At 42.5% G+C, this 26,200-nt stretch overlaps 1 protein-coding gene across 3 annotated transcripts in view; it reads left to right on the top strand.

Annotated features, from left to right (window-relative positions):
- ADAMTSL1 (ADAMTS like 1) overlaps nucleotides 1–26,200 on the top strand; it is a 1,125,264-nt gene that overhangs the window by 1,027,329 nt on the left and 71,735 nt on the right. For all 3 annotated transcript variants that reach the window (XM_027549171.1, XM_027549170.1, XM_027549172.1), the window contains one exon: nucleotides 3,069–3,203. In XM_027549171.1, coding sequence (XP_027404972.1) covers nucleotides 3,069–3,203 — 135 coding nt within the window. The remainder of the gene's footprint in view (nucleotides 1–3,068; nucleotides 3,204–26,200) is intronic.

Here is a 26,200-nt window from a genome sequence, read left to right as displayed (position 1 = left end):
TTTTTGTCTTTTTTTTAAGGCAGTTATTAGAGGGGACTTCCCTTATGGCCCAGTGCTTAGGACTTCACCTTCCAGTGCAGAGGGTGCAGGTTCGATCCCTGGTCGGGGACCTAAGATCCCACATGCCTTGCAGTCAGAAAACCGAGGTGTAAAACAGAAGCAATATTGTAACAAATTCAAGAAAGACTTTAAAAATGGTCCACATCAAAAAAACTTTTAAAAAAAAGCAATTATTAGAGCATGTATGCTAATTATCTCACTAAGAGAGAGCCATCATTCTTGGGGCGGGGGTGGGGGGAGATGAGAAATATGAATAATTACATACCGCACATACGTATATTACGGCCTTCCACAGGGGAAAGTAAATAAACTTTACTCATATTTTCACACCCCAATGATGATATAGCAAAGCATAGAGTCTACCCCTGCCCACTCAGATTTCACAGAGACCCACGTGGGTCTTCATCTCAACAGTGGCTGCATAAACCTCCAGTCATATTAGGAAGCTGCAGAAAATCAGCTCCGTGGAGGATGTCATTTGTTTTGTGTTGGGTTTCTTCTGGCTGAGCTGCTCGTCTGGAGCCTGGAGCCCCAGACTGTTGCCCCACACTGAGTTATGGTGCTTACTGTGGGGATTTCCTCTCTAGTAACCTTCCTGATCACCTCTGCTAACAGAGATGAACGTGTAGGAAGCATGGCTGCTAATGTAGCTCTGCCTATGAAGTGTGTATGCTCTGGGAGCCAAAGCTGCAGCATTCCAACGCTAATTCAGTGTAACCGGGAATGTGGAGTTTGAAGAGCATGAAGTCTTCCCATTTTAATCAAACTGGATGGAAAAAAAACAACACTAGATTCTTAATTTCCTCAATTAGAAGTCCTGTTTATTCATCAAAGTTTGTTAGTTTTTATGGACATAGGAATGGTATTTCCTATTATGTTTGGTACTTTATGGACATAGGAGTAGTATTTCTCTTTTTTTTTTAATCAGCCCCAAATGTGGCATAATGTTTAAATGAGGGATTTCATGTGTGAAGCTGAGGTTTCATGAGGCCCATGACTTAACCTGTATTGTGGAGGACTGAATTGTCATGAGGCCGACTTTCATCCATAGGTTCATATAGCCACTGAATGGCTGTTCATTAAGTGCTTCCACTGAGTCCCATGTGGAGCTTTAGGATAAACACAAGAGGTGACTTCTGTCCTTGGGGAATTGACAGTTTCCCTCAAAAGATTAGCTGGACATTCTCTGAAGAAGTAAACTATGACGGAAGCTGTAAGGACATTAGGAAGGGCTGACATTTGGCCCAGAAAGATCAATGGGTTTAAAGATGCACGATACTGGATGTTTGGGGCTGGTGCACTTGGACGACCAGAGGGATGGTATGGGGAGGGAGGAGGAAGGAGGGTTCAGGATGGGGAACACAGGTATACCTGTGGTGGATTCATTTCGATATTTGGCAAAACCAATACAATATTGTAAAGTTTAAAAATAAAATAAAATTAAAAAAAATAAAGATGGGCCATAACCTCTCCTTTTGGCTATTAATAAATAAGCAAAGCCTTCTTAAATTATAATACTCTTGAAGGAATATTCCATTTCTGTATTATTGGGGGAACTCCATTTCCCTCAATATTCAATTTCAATATATTTGAAAGAATATTAAAAAGGATGAGAGAGAGTCTAACTTTGAAAAAATATCAGTATCAATTCCTAAAACCATGGTATATCAAAGTAGAAAGAGACCTTGGAAATGATGAGGGTTGACTTTTTTAAAAATCATTTTTAGATGAAGAAACTAAAGCTTAAAGGGATTGTGACTTGCCCAAATTAGTGAATGAAACAGCCATGGCTCAAATTGAGTTTCTGAATCCAACCACAATGTTTTTACCCTACACTACATAAAGAATATTTTCAAATTATATAGACTATATATAATGTCTTTATAATATTGAATTTTTATATATAAATATGTAAGCTTATCACTGCTTTCTGTACGTGATGGTCTTTGCAGTCAAAGGCAGAGTAGACAGAAGGCGTGTTGCTGAAGTGGATCCAGGCCCCACTGTGACTTCCTTATTTACCATTTCTAACAAGTACTGAACACGGTGACAAGCACACAGCAGGCCCTCTCTGAACGCTGCTGAAATGGCCATCAATTACAAGGACAACCTTTCTGCTTCTCCTTCCACTCCAACAAGTGCTCTAGAGAAAAAGGTGGGAGTTGGCGTTGGAGTGTGAATTGCAGTGCGCCAGGAGACTCGGGAAGAGCGGGGAGCAGAGTCCTGCTTCTTTCTCAGCAGAATCTGGGATCATCCTACCACTGTGTTCAGCAGCTGCTTGCCTCTTTATTTGCTCAAGGAAATTAATAAGCAAGCCACCGTGCTTCCCTTTCTGTCACTTTTAGCTCTGGTTAACTAATTCCTGGTTACATCAGCCCTGACTCATTACAAGATTTTGACTAACACATCATCCCTGAACTGCTTCTCTGGTCTTACTTAGACATAAAAAATCCAGATCACAAAGTGAACCCCTAGCCTCACAACTGTACCCCTTCCTTCCCAGAAAAAAGCCACTCACAAGATCTTTAGAAATAAGAAATTCCTGTGACTTATCCCTGCCTGTGGGGACAATAACAAAGTTCCTCCCTCTAAAGGTCGTTTTAAGAGTTAAATGAAACAAGGAATGAAAATTATTTTAGCACAGGACTTGGCATATAGTTCTGAAGAAGCTTTGGCTTTTTCAAAGTGTCTTTATAATATACTTTCAGTTAGCTAAGTTTATAGAGCACCTGTGGTAGAAAGTGGTATACAGTAAGGAAGGAACTCCAGAAATCAACATGCCTGATTCTTATCACTGACTGTACAGTTTCGGACATCAAGTATTATGTTTGAAATTCAGACTCACCTTGATGGGAACACCTTCTCTCTAGGCAAAGTGATGTTAGAGGTAAAAATAGTAACACCTGCCTTACACATGGACACACTTCCATGCATGGCTGCCTCTCCCTGTCCCCTTAGCACAGCCTTTATGCTTTAACCTGCCTGATGCCCCATCCTCCTTCTCACAGAGCCCCCCCACGTCCCCACACAGTTGGACGACATCAGGGCCCTGCTCTCAGCCACTGGACTGAACCTTCCTTCGGTGCTGACGTCTCCACTGGGAACACAGCTGGTCCTGGATCCTGGGAATTCTGCTCTCCTTGGTGAGTCCAACCCTCTGGAACACTGGGCAGAAATCCAGGGCTGGACAGGATTTATGGATGGGTGACTGCTTGCAGGTGGGAGGGAGGCAGCAGTGGGGGGTGGCCAACAGGAAATCACTAAATTGTGTACAGAATCCAGATTTACCAGTGGAAACTTGGCTGACTTTCCATATGAGGTGAATTCAGTTCTTAGTTTGGACCTGAGCCTGGCCAGAGTCCGAAAGGGCTCCTCTCTGAATCCTCTTGGGCTGGTGCCACAGTCCAGATCCTCTCAGTCAGACTGATGGTGCTGGACTTAGAGAACAGACACAGCAGTGAAAAACAGCTCCTGCATCTCTTCTCCCCATCACCGGCTGTATCCCAGTGCTCCTCCATGACCTCTTCTTACCTCAACAGAGCTATAACCAGCTTTCAATGAGAAAACGGCAGTATCAGTACCTGCCTTAATCCAGGCAATCTATATAAACCTCGTTTTGTAGGTAGGGCCTAAAAACAAGCCAGAAAGACTCCTCAAGGCAAGTGTTTCAGTAGCTCCACCAGGGGCACCTTCCCTGTCATCTGTCATTGGGAGCCTACACCCAGTTATTGCCCATGAGGCTGACACCTTCTTGTAGCAGAAACTTGCTCTAGGGCATCCACGTTCTGGACCCCTCACTCCAGAGCCATGGGGATGCCAGAGCAACCTCCACCCCCAGAATGACCCCTAGATATGGTCAAGATGGAAAAGAATTCTTTTGTCTTCAAAGGCCTGGGAAAAATAGGCCTACAGAATGGAAAAAGTCTTCATGCTAACTGTATTTGGCCCCAGATGTTGGTCATGGCAGCTAGAATTCTTCCCTTGACTCAGTGTTGAAATTTCCTCTACTCTTCTCTGTGCCAGCTAACAGGGGATAGGAAGCCAGTGGTTTCTCAATAATATTGATCATAACTTATCAGCATGGCCACAAGGCTTGGTATCTTTAGGGTTATAGCACAGAAAGATTACCTTTAGTTTTTTGTTAACATCTAAAATTAGCAAAGAATGCATACAGGCAGATGGCAAAAGCTTCTGGTTTTTCTGTTTCTGATCTGGATAAAACTAAAACATAGATATGGTAATGAGTAGCCCTATTCTGTTTCTCATAACAAACTTGGTATTGAGTTTTTTCCACGTCACTTTGATCAGAATTCATAGGCATTTAAACCTGCTTCTTTTTTTTAATTTTGGCATTATGAATGATAAATTTATTCCAGATTAAATGTGTGCATTGTAAACTTTTATTTTAGGTTCATCACCATGAGAGAGTGTCATAACTTACTATCATTGCCCAGTCATTAGCGGAGTGTGCAGCAATTGCTTATTTTCAAGTTCAATAACTCTTGGATTACTCAGGTGCCATTAAGCATGCTGGAAAAGTTAACCTCATATTTTTCCATGATAGCTTTACTTTCTTTCTCCCTTATTCTGGAATAATATTTTGTGTCATTTTAGCCATGGGCAATAAGAATTTATTGTGCTTTAAGCTGCTGAATTCCATTCCTAGTTTATGGTGCTTTGTTACCTTAGACTGGTATTTAAATCTAATGGTTAAGAGACACCTCCTCGTTCACATTCAGACCACTCCACCTGAATAGATCTCAGAGGCAGTATCCATAAAGTCCCTGAATGCAATCAAGTCCATATAAGCAATATGGACTTGGGAATACCATGGAACTAGGAGAGAGCCACGTGGAATTGTGGAGATGAGTCAGGGAATGGTGTCAGGTATCAGGACCTAAGAAACAGGTCGCTGGAGACAGGCCAGAGCCTCATTGTTCTGTTTTGATGCTGAGCACTGAAGGATGGGGGTGGGGATTCAAATAGACACAAAGGGAAGAAAACAGGCCCTGAGGTGAGGAAGATGCCATGAACCCAGAGATTAAAGTGTGTGGGATGTGCATCAGGTGTCTGTTCAGGAACAGCTGTAAGACCCCACTGCTTTAAGGCAGCTCAACTGGGATAGAAACTAGGCCTTCACAGGGAGCAAGCCTCAGCCAGAGCTTGTCCATACAGGTGTGACTCCAACCCTTACCACAAGCGTTCTAACAGCCTCCCGTCCGTCGTAGGCCTCCCTGGCTAGTGACTCAGCATGATCTGTTTGCCCATATGTTCCCCTTTGATCTAGCTCCCATCCCTAGCTCCTGTTGGTGGCTCTTTCTGACCAAAGTGTGTATTCTGGATATAGGAAACAAGCCAGAGGCCAGAGAGGATATTCTGTGAAGGGTTGCTCAGAGTTATACATAGCATCAAATTATGGAGAACCTTAATTATTAGGGGCTTCCCTGGTGGCTCAGATGGTAAAGAATCTGCCTGTGATGCAGGAGACCCAGGTTTCATCCTGAGTTGGGAAGATCCCCTGGAGAAGGGAATGGTAACTCACTGCAGTATTCTTGCCTGGAGAATTCCATGGACAGAGGAGCCTGGTGGGCCACAGTCCATGGGGTCGCAAAGATTCAGACACAACTGAGCTACTAACAGTCTAATTATCAGATATAGGGGGGTAAATTTTCTATGTAAGAAATGAGAGATCTTTAGAGATTTTTTTAAGTAAGAAGATGATGTAGTTAAAGTAATATTTGAAATAATTAATCTGACATTTTGTAAGAGTGAGTAATCAATAGTGGGAGAGATTTAATGAAGAAACACTAGGTTGAGGGTAACAGATTTTCTAGATCAGGATGGAAATAAGTGGTAAAGATATTTGTTAATCACCCCTTCCACAGCCAAGACACCCCTAATCAATCATGACACTCACTCAGTTCAGGCTCTGCCTTGGAATTCGTTTTAACATTCCAACCAAGCATGTGGCGATTGATATATAGGATAAAAGCATTTGCTAACCCCATCGTAGCCAGTGAATGTGGAGATTTATGTGTATGTATTTCTCCCAAATACAATCTGCTGCAACAGTTTCAAAGAACTCCATGGTTCTGTGACTCAGGGACAGTAACTCTTGGGCTGGATTCTTGTGTTTTCATGAGAGGAAGGGGAGAAGGGAGATTTGAGGGTTTTAAAGCCATATGTCAGCATCAACTCTTCTCCATAACAGTTTGAGTGTTAAGATTCCCAGAGGGTGAGTCCACTCCAGAAATGGCTGTTTTGGTTTTCAGATAGTACAGCATTGATTTCACTTCAAGCCACTGTTACAGCTTTCAAGAAGGAATGTCGTTTGAGTGGCCATGGGCTCATTTGAGCCTCACTTTCTATAGCTGTAAATGAAGTCTTCAGATGAGTGGGTCCCTCGCCACCCTCACACTCTTTGCTGTCTGACCCAGATGTGGAAAATGTCCAGCGGAGGCTCGGCCGAGCAGAGTTGACCCAGTCTAACTGAATTCCTTGTCCCAGGCGAGGCAGATGCTAATTTTTTTGTCCTCGTTTTCCAGCTGTTCTTTGTGCAGGGAGGCCTAAAGCACCAGCTGCTGTGGGAGGCAAGGCCAGCACCCCAGCCACCCCTGAGGTGGTCCAGACCCAAGCAGTAGGCCACAGGGTTCCATTTTCAGAGCAACAGCGTCTCAGGCCTCCCCACAGCACCTAAACCCTTTTGCAGCATTCTGTTAAAATTTTTTGGCCACTAAGGCCCAAGACTAATTATTCCTCACAGTATCATTTATAGGGCATTAGCATTGATATTTTTTGAAAACTAACTTTTGTTGGAGTTTTTATTATAACTGTGATACATCTTCATTGTAGAGCAATTAAAAAATAGAAGAAAAAAGAAGAAAATGAGCATCATCTATAATTACCTAGCCCAGAAGTAACCAACACAAGTATCTTTTTCCTAGTCATGAATATATACATTAGTTTTATCTAAAATGAAACTGTACTCTAAGTACTACTCGTAACATATTTCACTTAATGGTATTTATACATAGTAATTTGTAACTCTTAATCCCCTGGTGGTGGTTTAGTCGCTAAGTTGTATCTGACTCCTGAGACCCCCTGAATTGTAGCCTGGCAGACTCTTCTATCCATGGGATTCTCCAGGCAAGAATACTGGAGTGGGTTGCTATTTCCTTCTCCAGGGGATACATGTGTATGTGAAGTTGCTCAGTTGGGTCCGACTCTTTGCAACTCCGTGGATTGTAGCCCACCAGGTTCCTCAGTCCATGGAATTTTCCAGGCAAGAATCTTTGCCTGGAAAGATTTCTCCAGGCAAGAATACTGAAATAGGTTGCTATTTCCTCCCCCAGGGGATCTTCCAAACCCAGGGATGAACGCAGGTCTCTTTTGTCCCCTGCACTGGAAGGCGGGTTCTTTACCACTAGTGCCACCTATCATCCCCTACTCCTGTCTTGTCCCTCCCCTGCACTCTCTCCCCATTGGTAACCACTAGTTTGTTCTTTGTATCTGTGAGTCTGTTTTATTATATTCATGTTTGTAAGAGATAACATACAGTATTTGTCTTTGACCCATTTCACTAAGCATAGTGTCCTCCAGGCCCATACATGTTGTTGCAAATGGCAAAAATGCATTCTTCTTTGTGGCTGGCTAATATTCCATTGTATAGACATACATCATTTTCTTTATCCATTCATCTGTTGAGGGACACTTAGGTTGCTTCCATGTCTTGTCAATTGTAAATAATAATGCTATGAATATTGGGGTGTGACATATAAGTTCTTTATAGCCTTTTTGAGAGATCATTGACATATAATAAGTGATACATATATAAAGTCAAAAATTTGATGTTTTGATATATGGATGCACCTATGAAGCCATCACCAAAAGCAACATAATGATCATATTCATCATTCTCTAAAGTTACCTTGTGCCCCTTTGTAACTGTTCCTTCACACCCCTACCCGACCCCAAATCACTACTCATCTGCTATCAGTATAGATTAGATTGTTATTTAAAAAAAAATAAAAAGGAATCATACTGTAGGGAATTTGGCTTCTTTCACTCAGGAAAATTATCTGGACATTCACCCACATTGTAACTTACATCAATAGCACATTTCCTTCTATTGTTGATTAGCTACCATTGTACAAATGCACTGCAGCTTGTTCAACCACTCATCTGTGGGAGGAGAATGGTAATTTCCCATTTCTGGGTATTACAAATGAAGCTGCTAAATGTATTAAAGGGCTAGTCTTTGTATGGACACATGCTTTCATTTCTCTTGATTAAATACTTGAGAGTAAAATGGCTGTGTTATTTTAATAGTCAGTTAAGTTTAACATTTTAAGAAATAGCCACACTGTTTTCCAGAGTGGTTGCCTACTTTACATTGGTATCAGAGGTGTATGATGGTTCCAGTTCTCCACATCCTCACCTACACACAGTATGTGAGAGTCACTCAGTTCTGTCTGACTCTTCACAACCCCATGGACTATATAGCCTGCCAGGCTCCTTTGTCCATGGACTTCTCCAAGCAAGAATACTGGAGTGGGTAGCCATTCCCTTCTCCAGGGGATCTTCCCGACCCAGGGATCAAACCCAGGTCTCCTACATTGCAGGCAGACAGTATACTTGGCCATTTTAATTTTAGACATTCTACTAAGTGTATAGTAGTTTCTTCTTGTAGTTTTAATTTGTCTTTTCCTAATGACTGATAGTATTGAGCTTTTTATGTGCATATTTGCCATCCTGATTTCTTCTTAGGTAAAATGTCTCTTTAATTTTGCCCTGGTTTTTTTTTTTTTTGAGTTTTTTTTTAATTTAACTATTATTGAGTATTGAGAGCTCTTCTTATATATTGGATATGTGTCTTTTATCAGAAATATGATTTCTGTCCATGGCTGTCTTTTCAGTCTTTTAGTGTCTTTCAAAGGAAAGAAGATTTAAATTTTGATGAAGTTCAGCTTAGTATTTTTCTTTTATAGATGGTTCTTTTGGTGTTATATTTAAAAATATTTACCTACTCCAAGGTCTCAAGGTATTTTCTTCTAAAAGTTTGATTTTATAGTTTTACAGAAAAGAAACATAACTTACAGGAGTCGACTTCTTCAGGAGGGCCCAAAAAGAGAGAGACTTTTATTATAAAGTCCCGGGATTTTTGTCTGAATTAGATGCCTCCAGTGACACAATAACAACATATGTTTTACGTGGCTTAAGAACAGCGGTTCATACCTTTGCTCATACCTTCTTTAGGTCCTGGGAACCTGTTAGAATTTCTTATACATAAGGTTTGGTCCTTTGTGAACGAGTAAGCTCCAATGCCCAGTCAGAGAGACTCCTATGGCATCTCTGCTGGAAGTCATGTCATGCCAGCCCCACAGAGAGCCACTCTACACAAGCCTTTTCTCATGTCTTGTGATTTACCAAGAAGAAAGTAATTCAGGGCCTAAAGAAGACAGTATCTCACAGATAGATGTACTTAACTCATTCATTCAGTATTTGTTGAGAGCATGTTATGTGTTAGTTTGAATTCTAGTGGTGAAGACAGTAATTCAAGTTAAGAAAACTATGATAAAAGAGGGAAGAACTGGGCACTTTGCGGGGCCTGTGACAGGATAGCACCCCTGGTCTGAGCTGTAGACAAGGTTTCTCTGAGGAGGGGATATTTGGGCTGAGTTTGGGAGAGTTGGTGGAAGTTGTCCAAGTGAAGAAAGGGCATTTCAGACAAAGGAATTCCAGAGCATTCCAGGCAGAGTAACCAGCATAGGTTTTGAAGCAATAAAACCAAAAGCATTTGAGGAACTGTTACAGGAATAACTAGGTTCTTCCCTGATATCTCAGTTGGAAAAGAATCTGCCTGCAATGCAGTAGACCCTGGTTCGATTCCTGGGTCAGGAAGATCTTCTGGAGAACGGATAGGCTACCCACTCCAGTATTCTTCGGCTTCCCTTGTGGCTCAGCTGGTAAAGAATCCGCCTGCAATGCGGGAGACCTGAGTTTGATCCCTGGGCTGGGAAGATCCCCTGGAGAAGGGAAAGTCTACCCACTCCAATATTCTGGCCTGGAGAATTCCACGGACTGTATAGTCCATGGGGTCACAAAGAGTCAGACATGACTGAGCGACTTTCACTTTCACTTTCCTAGGTGGCACTAGTGGTAAAGAACTCACCTGCCAATGCAGGACATGTAAGAGACACGGGTTTGGTCCCTGGGTTGGGACGATCCCCTGGAGGAGGGCATGATAACCCACTCCAGTATTCTTGCCTGGAGAATCCCATGGACAGAGGAGTCTGGTGGGCTGTAGTCCATGGGGTCACAAAGAGTCTGACACGACTAGAGTGACTTAGCATAAACAGGAATAACTAAGCAGAGAGTGGCCTGAGATGAGTCTGAAGAGGATGCTCTAAGCCACGGTAATGATACCAACCAGGGTTCCTGGCCTTCCCCGATCAATAGAAATTGACTAGAGGCCAGAGAAGAAATTCGGGCAGGGCTTTATTGGGACCCCTGCTGCCACAGGAGGGAGCAAGAACAACAGGTTCCCTTGTTTGCTCACTTGCTGAGGGGGAGTGAGCTGGTTCCTTGCATGGGGGGAAGGTAGGAGTATGTCCAGGTGTTGGGCTGGAGAGGTAGCTTTCGTGTTTTGCCCATCCCTCTGGTGGTGGTGAGTGCAGAGGGCACGCTCAGTACCCTGCTTTTGCTCCCAACACCCTGTTTTTGCTCCAGGCTCTTTAGAAGTGGCAGATATGGGTTTTGTGGTCTCTTTGTATCTTTTGTTGAGAATTTGCTCTAACTGCTGCATGTATGTAGTTATTTTTAGTCCCATACAGTTTCTTTATATTTTGCTGCTGAAGGAGAGGTTTGTCCAGGTGCAAGCATTAGAGCCCTGCAGCAAAGACTCCCAGATCCCAGCCTGTCTCAGCAAAACGTTCACACTTTGCTCCAAATGTGATGGGAAGTCTCTGAATGGTTTAAAAGCTAGAGAGAGACATCCTCTGATTTGTGTTTCTGAAAGCTTGTTCTGGCCGCTGTGTGGAGGGTGAATTCTGGGAGAAGACACTAGATGGAGTACACCATACCACTTAAGAAGTGGTTACAGTTTTGTAAGTAAGAGATTGCCATGACTGAGACTAGAGAGCTGGAGAGAACAGGAAGAGTAAGTGAATTCAAGGATGTGTAGGAAGTAACATGGACAGGACTTGGTCAATAGATTATCGAGGGAAAGGAAAGATAATCCATACAACCAATAGATTCTCAAGCATCTGATTCTTTAGGCTTTTCTCACTGCAACTCATGTAACTCCTATGTGGTGAGGACTCCTTTCAAACCATTCAAGTCAAAATGTTCGAATGAAATGGCGAACTACATAGGCGTAGAGCTGCAGAAAGTGGATGGTCCAAAGCTTCTGTTGCTCAATCCTGATTCATTTCCTTAACAGTTATCAGTCCAGCCTCCATCGATGCTAGGTCCTCTGCCTCCTCCCAGCCTTGGAGGAGCTCAGAAGTAGGAGGCAAGATAGAAAAACTTTCAAGAGTTGCAGAAGAAATCCGAGGGAAGTGAGAAGGGAGGTCTAATTTGGGAAAGGGGAAATTGAAAAGGCTTAACAGAGAACTTTATAAACTCAGTCCTGAAGAATGAGCATTCCAAGCACTGTTGTAATGAACATGTACTTACTGAGTTCCTTCTGTGTTCCGGGCACCGTTGAAGACACTCTGGGGATGCAACAGAGAACAAAATTGATAAAAATCCTTTCTCTTATACTTCTTACATTACGGTAGGGGAAATAGAAAATAAACAGAACGAAGTGAATGGCATAGTATGTTAGAAGGTGGTAAGTGCCATAAGGAAAAAATAAAAGGAGGGGAGGAAGGATGGATAGTGCCTGTATGGGGAAGAGGATACAGTATTAAAATAGGTGGTTGGGAGAGGACTCACTGAAACAGTTATCCTTGAGCAGAGACTTGAATATGAACTATGAGCCTTGTGTATGTCTGGAGGAAAAGAGACGAGAGCGTACCACACAGGGAAAGAGCGAGCTTGGGGTCCTTGAGACAGGCGCATGTGCTCAGGAGCAACAAGGAGGCTGGTGAGAGGTGGCAGGAGCACAGTCATCAGGGTTGTGGGTAGAGAGAGATCAGAGGCACCAAGGTCAAGGGAAAATTGTGTAAGGCCTTGTAAATATTCACATTAAAGTAACAGAGAGAGAAACATCTATAAATGCCCAAATTTATAAACAGACTCAATATTGCATCAAGCACCATAGGCTTTTCCAGGATTAGGCAAGGGCGGGCAGAAGTGTTTTCTTTTATTGGCAACCATGTGGCCAACTGAATGTTATAGCACTGACTCTAGTAAAACCTGGGCTTATCAGGCTGGCCCTGCTACAAGCCGTTATTACTGGCTTAATTTGACATACATGTGTTGTCCACCTGCTCCATCTACCTGGCCCTGAGCTGGGCTTCTGCAGGCACGTGCCTGGCCATTTCCTCCATCGAGGGAGGGGTTCTCAACCACACAATAGAGACACCTGGGAAGTATAAAAGTAAAGTTCCACCTGAGACCAATTTTGACAAAATTTCTGGGGGTGGAGTTAGGCATCAGTGCTTTTAAAAATGGATTTTCAGAGCGTGAATGGAATTTAAAAGTCACTTCTTGACCCTCTTTCACCCATGGAAGAGGCTGGTATGGGGAAATGGTATGTTTCATCAATTAGAATATTTTATCCTAGCATTCAAGGCATTGTGCTATTCAGACTTAGCCTCTATATCCATCCTTCCATCTTATTCCTATCTCAAATATAGTTTACCTTTGAACAACACAGGTTTGAACTTCACTGGATCCACTTTTTCTTTTGATAAATATATCATTGGTCCTATTCGCTGGTTTCACACCCACAGATTCAACCAACCACAGATCAAAATTTCCATCTGCAGTTGGTTGACTCCCTAGATGGGGAATCCAAGACATGGATGGCTGACTGTGCTATTCCATTTTCTCTAAGGAACTAGAGCCTTGTGGACGGTGGTTTAGGGGGAATCCTGCAACCATTCCACTGTGGATACAGAGAGCTGACGAGAGTCCCTCTATTCCAGGAAAACTTTTCCCTAGTAATTGCTGTGGTCGTGAGCCTTCCTGGCCTGGAATACTATCTCCTGTGCCCTTTCTTCTCTAGCTAAATCCTAGAAGACTTCAAGGAACAGTCAAGCCCTTCTGTGCAGCCTCTCTGTAGCAAACCAGCCTGTGTGACCTCTCCCTGCCTGCCTCCTGAGGCACCTGCTCTAGAGCAAGGTTGGGCAGATTCTTCTGGTAAAGGGCCAGATAAGAAACTCCTTATGTGTTGAGGGCCGTGCGTGTTGCAGAGAACGCAAGTCTGCCCTTGTAGAGAACAGCAGCATAGACAGTAAGGAAACAAATAGAGCGCCCGTGGACTAGTAAAACTTCATTTACAGAAACAGGGCTGGACTTGGCATTCAGGCTAGGGTTTGTTGACACCTGCTATAGATCACTGCTGCTACTGCTAAGTCACTACAGTCGTGTCCGACTCTGTGCAACCCCATAGATGGCAGCCCACCAGGCTCCCCCGTCCCTGGGATTCTCCAGGCAACGACACTGGAGTGGGTTGCCATTTCCTTCTCCAATGCGTGAAAGTGAAAAGTGAAAGGGAAGTCACTCAGTCGTGTCCAACTCTCAGCGACCCCATGGACTGCAGCCCACCAGGCCCCTCCATCCATGGGATTTTCCAGGCAAGAGTACTGGAGTGGGGTCACTGATGAGAATCTTAACCTACTATACACTGGATTTTTTTCTAAAGAATTGCTTATTCACTTATGTATGGCTGTGCTGGGTCTCTGTTACTCTGCATGGACTTTTCTCCAGTCGCTGCAAGCAGGGGTTACCCCTCTAGTTGTGTGAACGGGCTTCTCATTGTGGTGGCTTCTCACTGCAGAGCACAGGCTTTAGGGCATCTGGACTCAGCGGTTGTGGCGCACAGGCTTAGTTGTTCCAAGGCATGTGGAATCTTCCCAGACCAGGGATCAAACCCAAGTCCCCTGCATTGGCAGGCAGATTCTCAACCACTGGACCACCAGGGAAGTCCCATACCTTGAATTATTAAAGGTATTTCTCACCTGTGTCATGTCTACCAGTTAGATTCTAGGTCTGGGGGAGAAGAAAGAGCTGCATAGATATTCTCAGGCGATTTGAAACAGGGCTAAGGTAGCAGAGCCTTGGCTTGATGTCCTCTTGAGTCATTTCCATCTCTCATTTCTATTATAACCATAGCTTTATTATCTGTTCCACAGACTTCCACCCTCACCCCACCCTGTGCACTTCCTGATTCTTCTGGTAGAGACTGGATCGGGCACTTCCTGAACCCAGTTATGAGGAAATTCACATGGCAAGAGTCAGCAAGTACCCTAGGCCACATCTGTTGGGAAAGCACTTTCCATGTGATAGTTCGGAAGACTAAGATCATCACTACTTCCTCTCTATAGATAGTTGTGAGAACAGCAAATTCTGATGGTCAAAGGTTAGGTAAAAATTAATCCACAGTGGGGGGCCACACCCCAGCATAAATTGCAGGTGTGGCAAGGAAAGTGATGTAGAGGAAAGACCAAGAAAAAAGAAAAACATGGAGGAGAAGGCTAGCATACTTGATGAGGAAAGGGAAAAAAGAACTTACCCTGACCTTTTTCAAAGAGACGTAAGTTGGCATCTGTTTCCTCATTTGTACTGGAAGCCTGAGGTTTTATGTCACACGGAAAATGCTTTTCAATTCCTATAGCTTTGCCCTCAAAGAGAATATGCTTTGCTATTAAGAAAAAGGGTCAGCATTTTGTGCTTGTTTATGGCACATGTTTATGTACTCTTGTGTTTTTTCTCTTTAATAAAACCCAAAGAGGAAAACAGGGCCCCATAGGAAGTGCAGGAAGTGCTATAGCACATATAGTGTAAAACTAAATCAGTATTTCAGAGGGCATTTATGAGGAAGCCGCAGGAAGGAGTGGAGCAGTTCTTTGGACTGGAGTGAACATCCATAAATTTAAAAAGACACCAGAGCATAAGTGACCCTTAAAATAGTTGGACACGAGAAGCAAGGCAGTAAATCCCCCTGCCTAGCCACTGTTCCAAGCCACAGCAAGCATTCAGGCATGGTCTTAGTTTAAGACTCCAAACAGTCAGGAAATGGGGACCTTGAAATACTCCCTCACCCTCACCCCTGCCCTTTCCTGGCACCAGGACACCATTCCCAGGCCCATCTGCCCTCCTCACCATGTTTAACAAGAATCGCTAGAATGAGCTGGATGCCCCTGAAATAGACAGGTATTGAAAGTCCATCAGTGGGAAAATGAGGAACTCTACACTTTCCCTAATAAATTCTTCCTCAACCCCGAACCGGCTCTTGAAAATATCCATGCTGGTTCTGTGCCACCTTGTGTCTGGAGGCAGTTTTACAGCAGTCTCAGGACCCCGGGGAACACGGCACAAAGGCAGGCAGCATCAGGACCGAAGACCCCCTACCCTGGTTCCCAGAACACTTTGTAGAGCAAAGGAGAGGGTGCCTCAACCGAAAGACCCATTTTCAAATCCTTAGCATCTGCTTCCTCCTTTATAAATAACTGTCTCAGTCTGTTTGGGCTGCTGTAACAAATGCCACAGAGGGGTAGCTTATAAACAGCAGAAATTTATTTCTCACATTTCTGGAATCTGAAAGTTCAGGATGGTGGCGCCTGCATGGTCGAGTTCTGGTGAAGATCCCCTCTCTGGTTCATAGCCCACACCTTCTGGTTGCATCCTCACAGGGATCTCTGTGGAGTCTCTCATAAAAACTCTATCCTGTTCATGAGGGTGCCACCCATATGACCCTAAGCAAAGGTCCGACTTCCTAATACCATCACATTGGGCATTAAGATTTCAACACATGAATTTGGGGAGACCCTAATGGTCAGTTCAGTTCAGTCACTCAGTTGTGTTTGACTCTCTGAGACCTCATGGACTGCAGCATGCCAGGCGTCCCTGCCCATCACCAACTCACAGAGCCTACTCAAACTCATGTCCATTGCATCAATGATGCCATCCAACAATCTCATCCTCTGTCATCCCCTTCTCCTCCTACCTTCCCAGCATCAGGGTCTTTTCCAATGAGTTGGTTCTTCACATCAAGTAGCCAAAGTATTGGAGTTTCAGCTTCAGCATCAGTCCTTCCAGTGAATATTCAAGACTGATTTCCTTTAGGATTGACTGGTTGGATCTCCTTGCAGTCCAAGGGACTCTCTTTTTTTTTTTTAATATAAATTTATTTATTTTAATTGGAGGTTAATAACTTTACAATATTGTATTGGTTTTGCCATACATCAACATGAATCCGCCACGGGTATCTCAAGAGTCATCTCCAACCCAACAGTTCAAAAGCAGCAAATTCTTCAACGCTCAGCTTTCTTTATAGTCCAACTCTCACATCCATACATGACCACTGGAAAAACCATAGCCTTGACTAGATGGACCTTTGTCAGCAAAGTAATGTCTCTGCTTTTCAATATGCTGTCTAGGTTGGTGATAGCTTTTCTTCCAAGGAGCAAGCGTCTTTTAATTTCATGGCTGCAGTCACCATCTGCAGTGATTTTGGAGCCCCAAAATATAAAGTCAGCCACTGTTTCCATTGTTTGCCCATCTATTTGCCATGAAGTGATGGGACCAGATGCCATGATCTTAGTTTTCTGAATGTTGAATTTAAGCCAACTTTTTCTTTCTCCTCTTTCACTTTCATCAAGAGGCTCTTTAGTTCTTCTTCGCTTTCTGCCATAAGGGTGGTGTCATCTGTATATCTGAAGTTATTGATATTTCTCCCAGCAACCTTGATTCCAGCTTGTGCTTCTTCCTGCCCAGCGTTTCTCATGATGTACTCTGAATATAAGTTAAATAAGCAAGGTGACTATATACAGCCTTGACGTACTCCTTTCCTGATTTGGAACCAGTCTGTTGTTCCATGTCCAGTTCTGTTACTTCTTGACCTGCATATAGATTTCTCAGGAGGCAGGTCAGGTGGTCTGATATTCCCATCTCTTTAAGAGTTTTCCACAGTTTGTTGTGATCTGCACAGTCAAAGGCTTTGGCGTAGTCAGTAAAGCAAAAGTAGATGTTTTTCTGGAACTCTCTTGTTTTTTCGATGATCCAGCAATTATATGGTACTTTGATCTCTGGTTCCTCTGCCTTTTCTAAATCCAGATCATAGCAATAATGCCCATGTCACCAAATTAATTAATGAGATCCCATATGCAACATGCCCAGTTTAGTGCTTGGTCTAAAGTGGATCCTACTATTTATTCACTCCTTGCCTCTGTCCCTTACATCCCTGTTGAATCTGTGAACCAAGAAGTCCATTCTCTTCTTCGCTATGAACTGCCACAAGTTCTTCCTTATAGGATCAGAACTTTTTGCTGTTGCAAGTGTAAATTACTGGTGAGAATCATGCAGGAGAGAGGTGCCCTGTTGAAGGGTTCAGCCTGTACCAGGTTCTAGGTAGGAGCAAAGAAGCATAGAGGGGTGACCCCTGACATTCAGGAACTTCTTACCTAGTTTAAAAACAAAACAAACAAACAAAACATTGACATAGAAAGATTGGTGAGATAGCAGTATGAAGTAGATGAGGAGAAAGAACAGCTCTGAAAGAACATCCTTGACTTACTCCTTTCCCAATTTTGAACCAGTCCATTTCTAACTGTTGCTTCTTGTCCTGCATACAGGTTTCTCAGGAGGCAGGTAATGTGATCTGGTATTCCCATTTCACAGTTTCCTGTGATCCACACAGTCAAATGCTTTAGCATAGTCAGTGAAGCGAAAGTAGATTTTTTTGGAATTCCTTTGCTTTTTCTATGATCCAGCATACATTGGTAATTTGATCTCTGGTTCCTCTGCCTTTTCTAAATCCAGCTTGTACACCTGGAAGTTCTCAGTTCATGTATTGTTGAAGCCTAGCTTGAAGGATTTTGAACATAATCTTACTAGCATGTGAAATGAGTGCAATTGTACGTGGTTTGAACATTCTTTATCATTGCCTTCCTTTGAGATTGGAATGAAAACTGACCTTTTCCAGACACCTACCCCAAAAGAGAGACAAAAAAGGGGTAGGTGTCCTTTTTGTTACTTTTAAATTTTGAATCATGTATTAATTGTTCAAGAATAAATTAATAAAATTGGGATTGGAGACTGGCTTAATTCCACTATGTGCCAAAAACTTCATGATTTCTTAACCATCACAGAGCTTATGGACTGGGTCTCCCATCTGAGGCAAATATAGGGCTAGCCGCTTGGGAAACCTCCCTCCCTTTGCTGGCAGAAAGGAGAGCAGGGGAGGGAGCCAGAATTGTATTTCAGCACCCTTAAAATCCCAATAATAAGGATCACATTGGTAGAGCTGAGTTTTATTTTCCTTTCAGTGTTTTCATGAGCATCCTGAGACAGACTTTGCCAGGACACCTCCCATGCTAGGAATACAGGTAACATTCCTGAAAACAGAGAAAAATCTGCACTGTCTTTGAAAACATATACAGTTTAAAAAGGATTTTGTCTACCATCTGCTGTTCCCTACCCACCTGAGCCTATGGAAGCACATTTTAGAAAGTGGATCAGGCCGGGGCTAGGTTAGGCCAAAGGAAAAAATGATGATAACAAAAATTGTACTCTTATTCTAGAAACATAACCTAGTCATATGTCTGTATCTGTTTGAAAGTTCAAGCTCTCTTTTATCCTTCACCTCTAACACATTATCTCTGAGAGGTAAAGACAAGTTTCATTCCCAAACCATCATTCTGTCAAGCATCTTCTTATGTGAAAATCCATTATGATTATGGAGTTCTCCATTTCTCTGGTGGCAGTGTCTGCTCAGAAATAATGAGCTCCCTATAACTTTTGTTGCCAAGGAGGTAAGACCAAGAATTCATTCAAAGCCCCTTCTGGAGCATGGCAGGGACTCTTGTATCTAATGTGTGATGCTTTGAAATGGAATCAAGAGCGATAAGCCAGCACAAGACTGTGTCTGTTGTCCTGCCAGCTTCCTGAGCCCAGAAAAAGAATTAGGCGCAGAAGAAAATGACTACAGTGTTCCTATAAGCACAGTGAACACTGCACCTCCTCTTAATTCTTCTCCTTGTAATCCTGCTGTTTTCGACTTTAATGAATTTTTGCAGTATCTCCGATCCTTGCTGAAAGCCACAGTTCAGACTGACTCATCATTAGGAGTTTAGAAATGCCTAACAGTGAGATACAGAATGCCTGGAGACTTTGCTGAATATTTATCTCTCTCTTTTTTTTAATTATGAAAGTATTATAACATATTTACAGGATGAATATTTATCTGTTAAGCACACTAAAAACATTCCTAAAATGGTGTGATTGCAGTGAGAAAAAATATTACACAAAGTTAAATTAGAGGTAAAATAAAACGAAGGGTTTTTCTGGTGGCTCAGAGGCTAAAGAATCTGCCTGCAATGCAGGAGACCCGGGTTTCATCCCTGGGTAGTGAAAATGCCCTGGAGATGGGATGGCAACTCACCCCAGTATGCTTGCCTGGAGAATGCCATGGACAGAGAAGCCTGGTGGTCACGTGGGTTCACAAAGAGGCGGACATGACTGAGTGACTAACACTTTCACTTCACTTTCAAAGTGAAACAAAGTGTGCTAAGCTTTACAGAGCTTTAAGTATGAACTTTTTATATCTTAAAACTACCAACAAATACATCGTATTCCATGACTTCCTTCTCCTGTGTGAGGGTTTTTTTAAATTGATTTTTATTCAATTATAGTTGTTTTACAATGTTGTGTTAGTTTCCACTGTACAGCTCAGTGAATCGGCCATGCACATACTTTTTCACATGTCCTCTGCCTTCTGGGCTTCCTTCTCATTCAGGTCACCACAGAGCATTGAGTCGAGTTCCCTGTGCTATATAGTAGGTTCTCGTTAGTTATCTTTTTCATGTATAGTATCAATAGTGTATACGTGTTGATCCCAATCTTCCCGTTCCTCCCACCACCAGCCCCCCTTCCATGACTTGTGAAAGATTTTCCCTCCTTTCTCCACCTAGTTTCTCTTCTGAAAATGGGTCCTCTCTCACCATTAAATAGCAAAGACAACTCAAAGACTGCAACATAGTATCTTTGTTTTATTCAAATGCTGATAATTTCTTCTCAAGTCTTAAAAAAATTAAAATCTGATTAAACATGTATAAAATGAAACTCGAACAAGCTCATTTTCTGAGTTACCAATAATTTTGCTGCTTTGAATGCTCACATTTATCAGTTCCCAATGCTCTAAACCCTAAGGTCTTGGTGGATAAAGCAGGTTTTTCTCTCTCCTCTCCCATGGTGTTTCATTTCTTGATTTGGTATAACAATTTCTTTTGTCATTGGTGTTTAGTCCCTAAGTCACGTCCAACTTTTTTGCAGCCCCATAGACTGTAGCCTGCCAGGCTTTTCTGTCCATGGGATTTCCCAGGCGAGAATACTGGAGTGGGTTGCCATTTCCTTCTCTATCTTTTTTCATTACCGTACTTTTATTTTGAAATAATCTCAACTTTATGAAAAAAGTTGGAAGTGCAATACAATGAACTCTTTCTACCTGATCCGTCTAGGAGTGAGTTGATGACATGATACCCATCACCAGTGTATATTTCCTTCAAGTTTTGCCAGTTGTCCCGATAACGTCTCTAATAGTGAAAGCATCCAGTCCCTAATTACACACTGCCTTTAGCTGTCATGTCTCTTAAGTCTTTTTCAGTCTGAAAAAGTTCCTCAAGCTACCCTTGACTCTCATGACCTTAACCATTCTGAAGATTATGGGCCTGTTGTTTTAAATTACGGCGGATTCATTTTGATATTTGGCAAAAATAATACAATTATGTAAAGTTTTAAAATAAAATAAAATTTAAAAAATAAAATAAAATACGGTCCTCAATTGGCATTTGTCTCATGTTCCCTTAACAACTGTCTTCAAGTTGGGCGTCTTTGGCAGGAACAGCACAGAAGTGATGCTGATCTCTTGCTGCCCCAGTCACATGACCATGATTCCTGCTGTACCATTACAGCTGATATTAGTTCCAGTTACTTGATTAAGGTGGTATCTGCCAAGCTTTTCCATCATAAAGTTACTCTTTTCCCTTGTAATGAGTATTTTGTGAAAGCGTGCTTGGAGACTACGATGAATACTTTATTTCTCACTGAACTTACAGTGTATTCACTTATTTGTTTATCCACATGCATTCATGGATTGCTATCATATCCAGTGGGCTATATTGATATCCTTTTACTATTTCGATGTAAAAAAATTTTTTTTTCAGATTAGGTCCTTTAAGATGACTCCTATGTCCGTTGGCATGTCCATATCATTCTTTTGAGAACTTCATTGCTTTCTGGCCTAATAATATGTTCCAGACTCACCTTGAACTTTCCCTGCCCCAGTCTTAGAGAATAGTATTTAGGAACGAAGATTTCAAGGTCAGATCTATTTATTGTTTTTGGAGCTTCACTACACTCAAGCCCTCTCAGTGCACAGAAGTAAACAATATTTTAGTATGGATTTGCATACAGACATGCTCACCCTATATTTCTGTATTTATCTATACATTGGACCCATGACTCCTTTCTTGTATCACCAATTCTTTTCTGACACCACACGTTTATTCTGGCTTTTACCCTTTCCATATTTGTAAATCTCTGGCTGTTAATGTGTTTACTTATTAATCAAGCCCTTTCTATATACCCAGTCTCCTATCACCACTGACTTGAACTCCACACAGTGCTATTGTGAGAATTTCTAAAGAGCAACCAAATTGCTTTCAGACTTAGAAGCTAAAAAATGAAATAGGTGGAAAGCAAGAGCCTTTATACTTCGTGCTACATGAAGGCTCAGCTTGACTAGGTTCCTGGGCTACCCTCTAAAAGGCCACTTGTGCTCAGTCCAGTCGGACTCTTTGCAGCTGCATGGACTGTAGCCTGACAGGCTCCTCTGTCCATGGAATTTCCAGGCAAGAATACTGGAGTAAATACCATTTCCTCCTCCAGGGGATCTTCCCAACCCAGGGATCGAACCCACGTCTCCTGCATTGATAGGCAGATTCTTTAATACTGTGCCACCAGGGAAGCCTGTCTACCCTCTAATTTCAGTTTAGTCGCTTAGTCATGTCCAACTGTTTGCAATCCCATGGACTGCAGCACACCAGGCCTACCTGTCCATCACCAACTCCAGGAGTTTACCCAAACTCATGTCCATTGAGTTGGTGATGCCATCAACCATCTCATCCTCTGTCGTCCCCTTCTCCTCCTGCCCTCAATCTTTCCCAACATCAGGGTCTTTGCAAATGAGTCAGCTCTTTGCATCAGGTGGCCAAAGTATTGGAGTATCAGCCTCAACATCAGTCCTTCCAATGAATATCCAGGACTGATCTCCTTTAGGATGGACTGGTTAGATCTCCTTGTAGTCCAAGGGACTCTCAAGAGTCTTCTCCAACACCACAGTTCAAAAGCATCAATTCTTCGGTGCTCAGCTTTCTTTAGTTCAAAAGCATCAATTCTTCGGCATTCAGCTTTCTTTAGTTCAAAAGCATCAATTCTTTAGCGTTCACCTTTCTTTACAGTCCAACTCTCACATCCATACATGACCGCTGGAAAAACCATAGCTTTCACTAGACAGACCTTTGTTGGCAAAGTAATGTTTCTGCTTTTTAATATGCTGTCTAGGTTGGTCATGGAGAATTTTAAGCATTACTTTACTAGCATGTGAGATGAGTGCAATTGTGTGGTAGTTTGAGCATTCTTTGGAATTGCCTTTCTTTGGGATTGGAATGAAAACTGACCTTTTCCAGTCCTGTGGCCACTGCTGAGTTTTCCAAATTTGCTGGCATATTGAGTGCAGCACTTTCACACCATCATCTTTCAGGATTTGGAATAGTTCAACTGGAATTCCATCACCTCCACTAGCTTTGTTCTTAGTGATGCTTTCTAAGGCCCACTTGACTTCACACTCCAGGATGTCTGGCTCTAGGTCAGTGATCACACCATTGTGATTATCTGGGTCATGAAAATCTTTTTTGTACAGTTCTTCTGTGTATTCTTGCCATCTCTTCTTAATATCTTCTGCTTCTGTTAGGTCCATACCATTTCTGTCCTTTATTGAGCTCGTCTAGTCAAGGCTATGGTTTTTCCTGTGGTCATGTATGGATGTGAGAGTTGGACTGTGAAGAAGGCTAAGCACTGAAGAATTGATGCTTTTGAACTGTGGTGTTGGAGAAGACTCTTGAGAGTCCCTTGGACTGCAAGGAGATCCAACCAGTCCATTCTGAAGGAGATCAGCCCTGGGATTTCTTTGGAAGGAATAATGCTGAAGCTGAAACTCCAGTACTTTGGCCACCTCATGCAAAGAGTTGACTCATTGGAAAAGACTCTGATGCTGGGAGGGATTGGGGGCAGGAGGAGAAGGGGACAACAGAGGATGAGATGGCTGGATGGCATCACCGACTCGATGTACCTGGGTTTGGGTGGACTCCTGGAGTTGGTGATGGACAGGGAGGCCTGGTGTGCTGCGATTCATGGAGTCACAAAGAGTCGGACACGACTGAGCAACTGATCTGATCTGATCTGAGATTGGTCATAACTTTCCTTCCAAGGAGTAAGTGTCTTTTAATTTCACAGCTGTAGTCACTATATGCAGTGATTTTGGAGCCCCCAAAAATAAAGTCTGACACTGTTTCCACTGTTTTCCCATCTATTTGCCATGAAGTGATGGGACCGGATGCCATGATCTTCGTCTTCTGAATGTTGAGCTTTAAGCCAACTTTTTCACTCTCCTCTTTCACTTTCATCAAGAGGCTGTTTAGTTCTTCTCACTTTCTGCCATAAAGGTGGTGTCATCTGCATATCTGTGGTTATTGATATTTCTCCCAGCAATCTTAATCCCAGCTTGTGCTTCCTCCAGCCCAGCATTTCTCATGATATACTCTCTATATAAGTTAAATAAGCAGGATGACAATATACAGCCTTGACGTTCTCCTTTTCCTATTTGGAACCAGTCTGTTGTTCCATGTCCAGTTCTAACTGTTGCTTCCTGACCTGCATACAGGTTTCTCAAGAGGCAGGTCAGGTGGTCTGGTATTCCCATCTCTTTCAGAATTTTCCACAGTTTGTTGTGATCCACACAGTCAAAGGCTTTGGTGTAGTCAATAAAGCAGAAGTAGATGTTTTTCTGGAACTCCCTTGGTTTTTTGACAATCCAGTGGATGTTGGCAATTTGATCTCTGGTTCCTCTGCCTTTTCTAAATCCAGCTTGCACATCTGGAAGTTCACGGTTCACGTATCGCTGAAGCCTGGCTTGGAGAATTTTAAGCATTACTTTACTAGCGTGTGAGATGAGTGCAATTGTGTGGTAGTTTGAGCATTCTTTGGCATTGCCTTTCTTTAGGACTGGAATGAAAACTGATCTTTTCCAGTCCTGTGGCCACTGCTGTGTTTTCCAAATTTGCTGGCATATTGAGTGCAGCACTTGCACAGCATCATCTTCCAGGATTTCAAATAGCTCAACTGGAATTCCATCACCTCCACTAGCTTTGTTCGTAGTGATGCTTTCTAAGGCCCACTTGACTTCACATTTCAGGATGTCTGGCTCTAGGTGAGTGATCACACCATCGTGATTATCTGGGTTGTGAAGATCTTTTTTGTACAGTTCTTCTATGTATTCTTGCCATCTCTTCTTAATATCTTCTGCTTCTTTTAGGTCCATAACATTTCTGTCCTTTATTGAGCCCATCTTTGCATGAAATGTTCCCTTGGTATCTCTAATTTTCTTGAAGAGATCTCTAGTCTGTCCCATTCTATTATTTTCCTCTATTTCTTTGCACTGATCACTGAGGAAGGCTTTCTTATCTCTCCTTGCTATTCTTTGGAACTCTGCATTCAAATGGGTATATTTTTCCTTTTCTCCTTTGTTCTTCGCTTTTCTTCTTTTCACAGCTATTTTTAAGGCCTCCCCAGACAGCCATTTTGCTTTTTTGCATTTCTTTTTGTTGGGGATGGTCTTGCTCCCTGTCTCCTATACAGTGTCATAAACCTCCATCCATAGTTCATCAGGCACTCTATCAGATCTAGGCCCTTAAATCTATTTCTCACTTCCACTGTATAATCGTAAGGGATTTGATTTAGGTCATACCTGAATGGTCTAGTGATTTTCCCTATTTTCTTCAATTTCAGTCTGAATTTGTCAATAAGGAGTTCATGATCTGAGCCACAGTCAGCTCTCTGTCTTGTTTTTGCTGACTGTATAGAGCTTCTCCATCTTTGGTTGCAAAGAATATAATCAATCTGATTACTGCTCATGGGTCTAAGCCAAGCATCAAATATTATTTGCCCAGAGAATGCTATTATGTTTCATGTTTCTAACTTTGAATGAGAGAATGCTATCACTGAGACCCTTCTCCCTCCTGTTCTCTAGCTCACAAGTTCATAACCTGGGGTCCATGTACTCTGGGGACTCCATAAGCCCCTAGTATATGTGCAAAATGTGCTTCTCCCTGGTGACAGATCACAGCTTTCTTGAGATTCTTAGAGAGATCTGTGACCCAGGAACATTAACTATTTGCTGTACATCCAAAGGTTCAAAGCAGATTCCATCTTACTAATAATCAAAGCAAATAAAAAAGATTTGTTGATAGGAAATTGGTAAAGATGAAATCTGTATTAGTTTTTTATTATTGCTATAACAAAGTACCACAAATTGAGTGGCTTACAACACCACAAATTTATTCTTACAGTTAAGGAAGTCAGAAGTCTAAAGGAGTCAAGGTCAGTCAAGTGAGTTTCTTCTGGAGACTCTAGGGGGAAAGCCATTTTCTTGCCTTTTGCAGCTTCCAGAGCCACCCGCATCCTTTGCCCCTTCTTCCGTCTTCAAGACCAACAACTGCTCTCTTCACATCTCTCTCTGATTCTGATCTTCTATTCTCCCAATTGTTAGGACCCTTGTGATTACATTGGGCCTACCTTTATTTGACAATCAAGGACAGTCTCCCATCTCACCATCCTTTCTTATCACATCTGCAAAGTCTCTTTTGCCATGTAAGGTAACAGATTCATAGGTTTCAGAGATTACGATGTGGACGTC

Source organism: Bos indicus x Bos taurus, chromosome 8 (genome assembly GCF_003369695.1).
Source record: "Bos indicus x Bos taurus breed Angus x Brahman F1 hybrid chromosome 8, Bos_hybrid_MaternalHap_v2.0, whole genome shotgun sequence".
Taxonomy (NCBI): domain Eukaryota; kingdom Metazoa; phylum Chordata; class Mammalia; order Artiodactyla; family Bovidae; genus Bos; species Bos indicus x Bos taurus.
The sequence above is the reverse complement of the archived record's forward strand: the minus strand, read 5'-3'. Positions and strand labels throughout refer to the sequence as shown.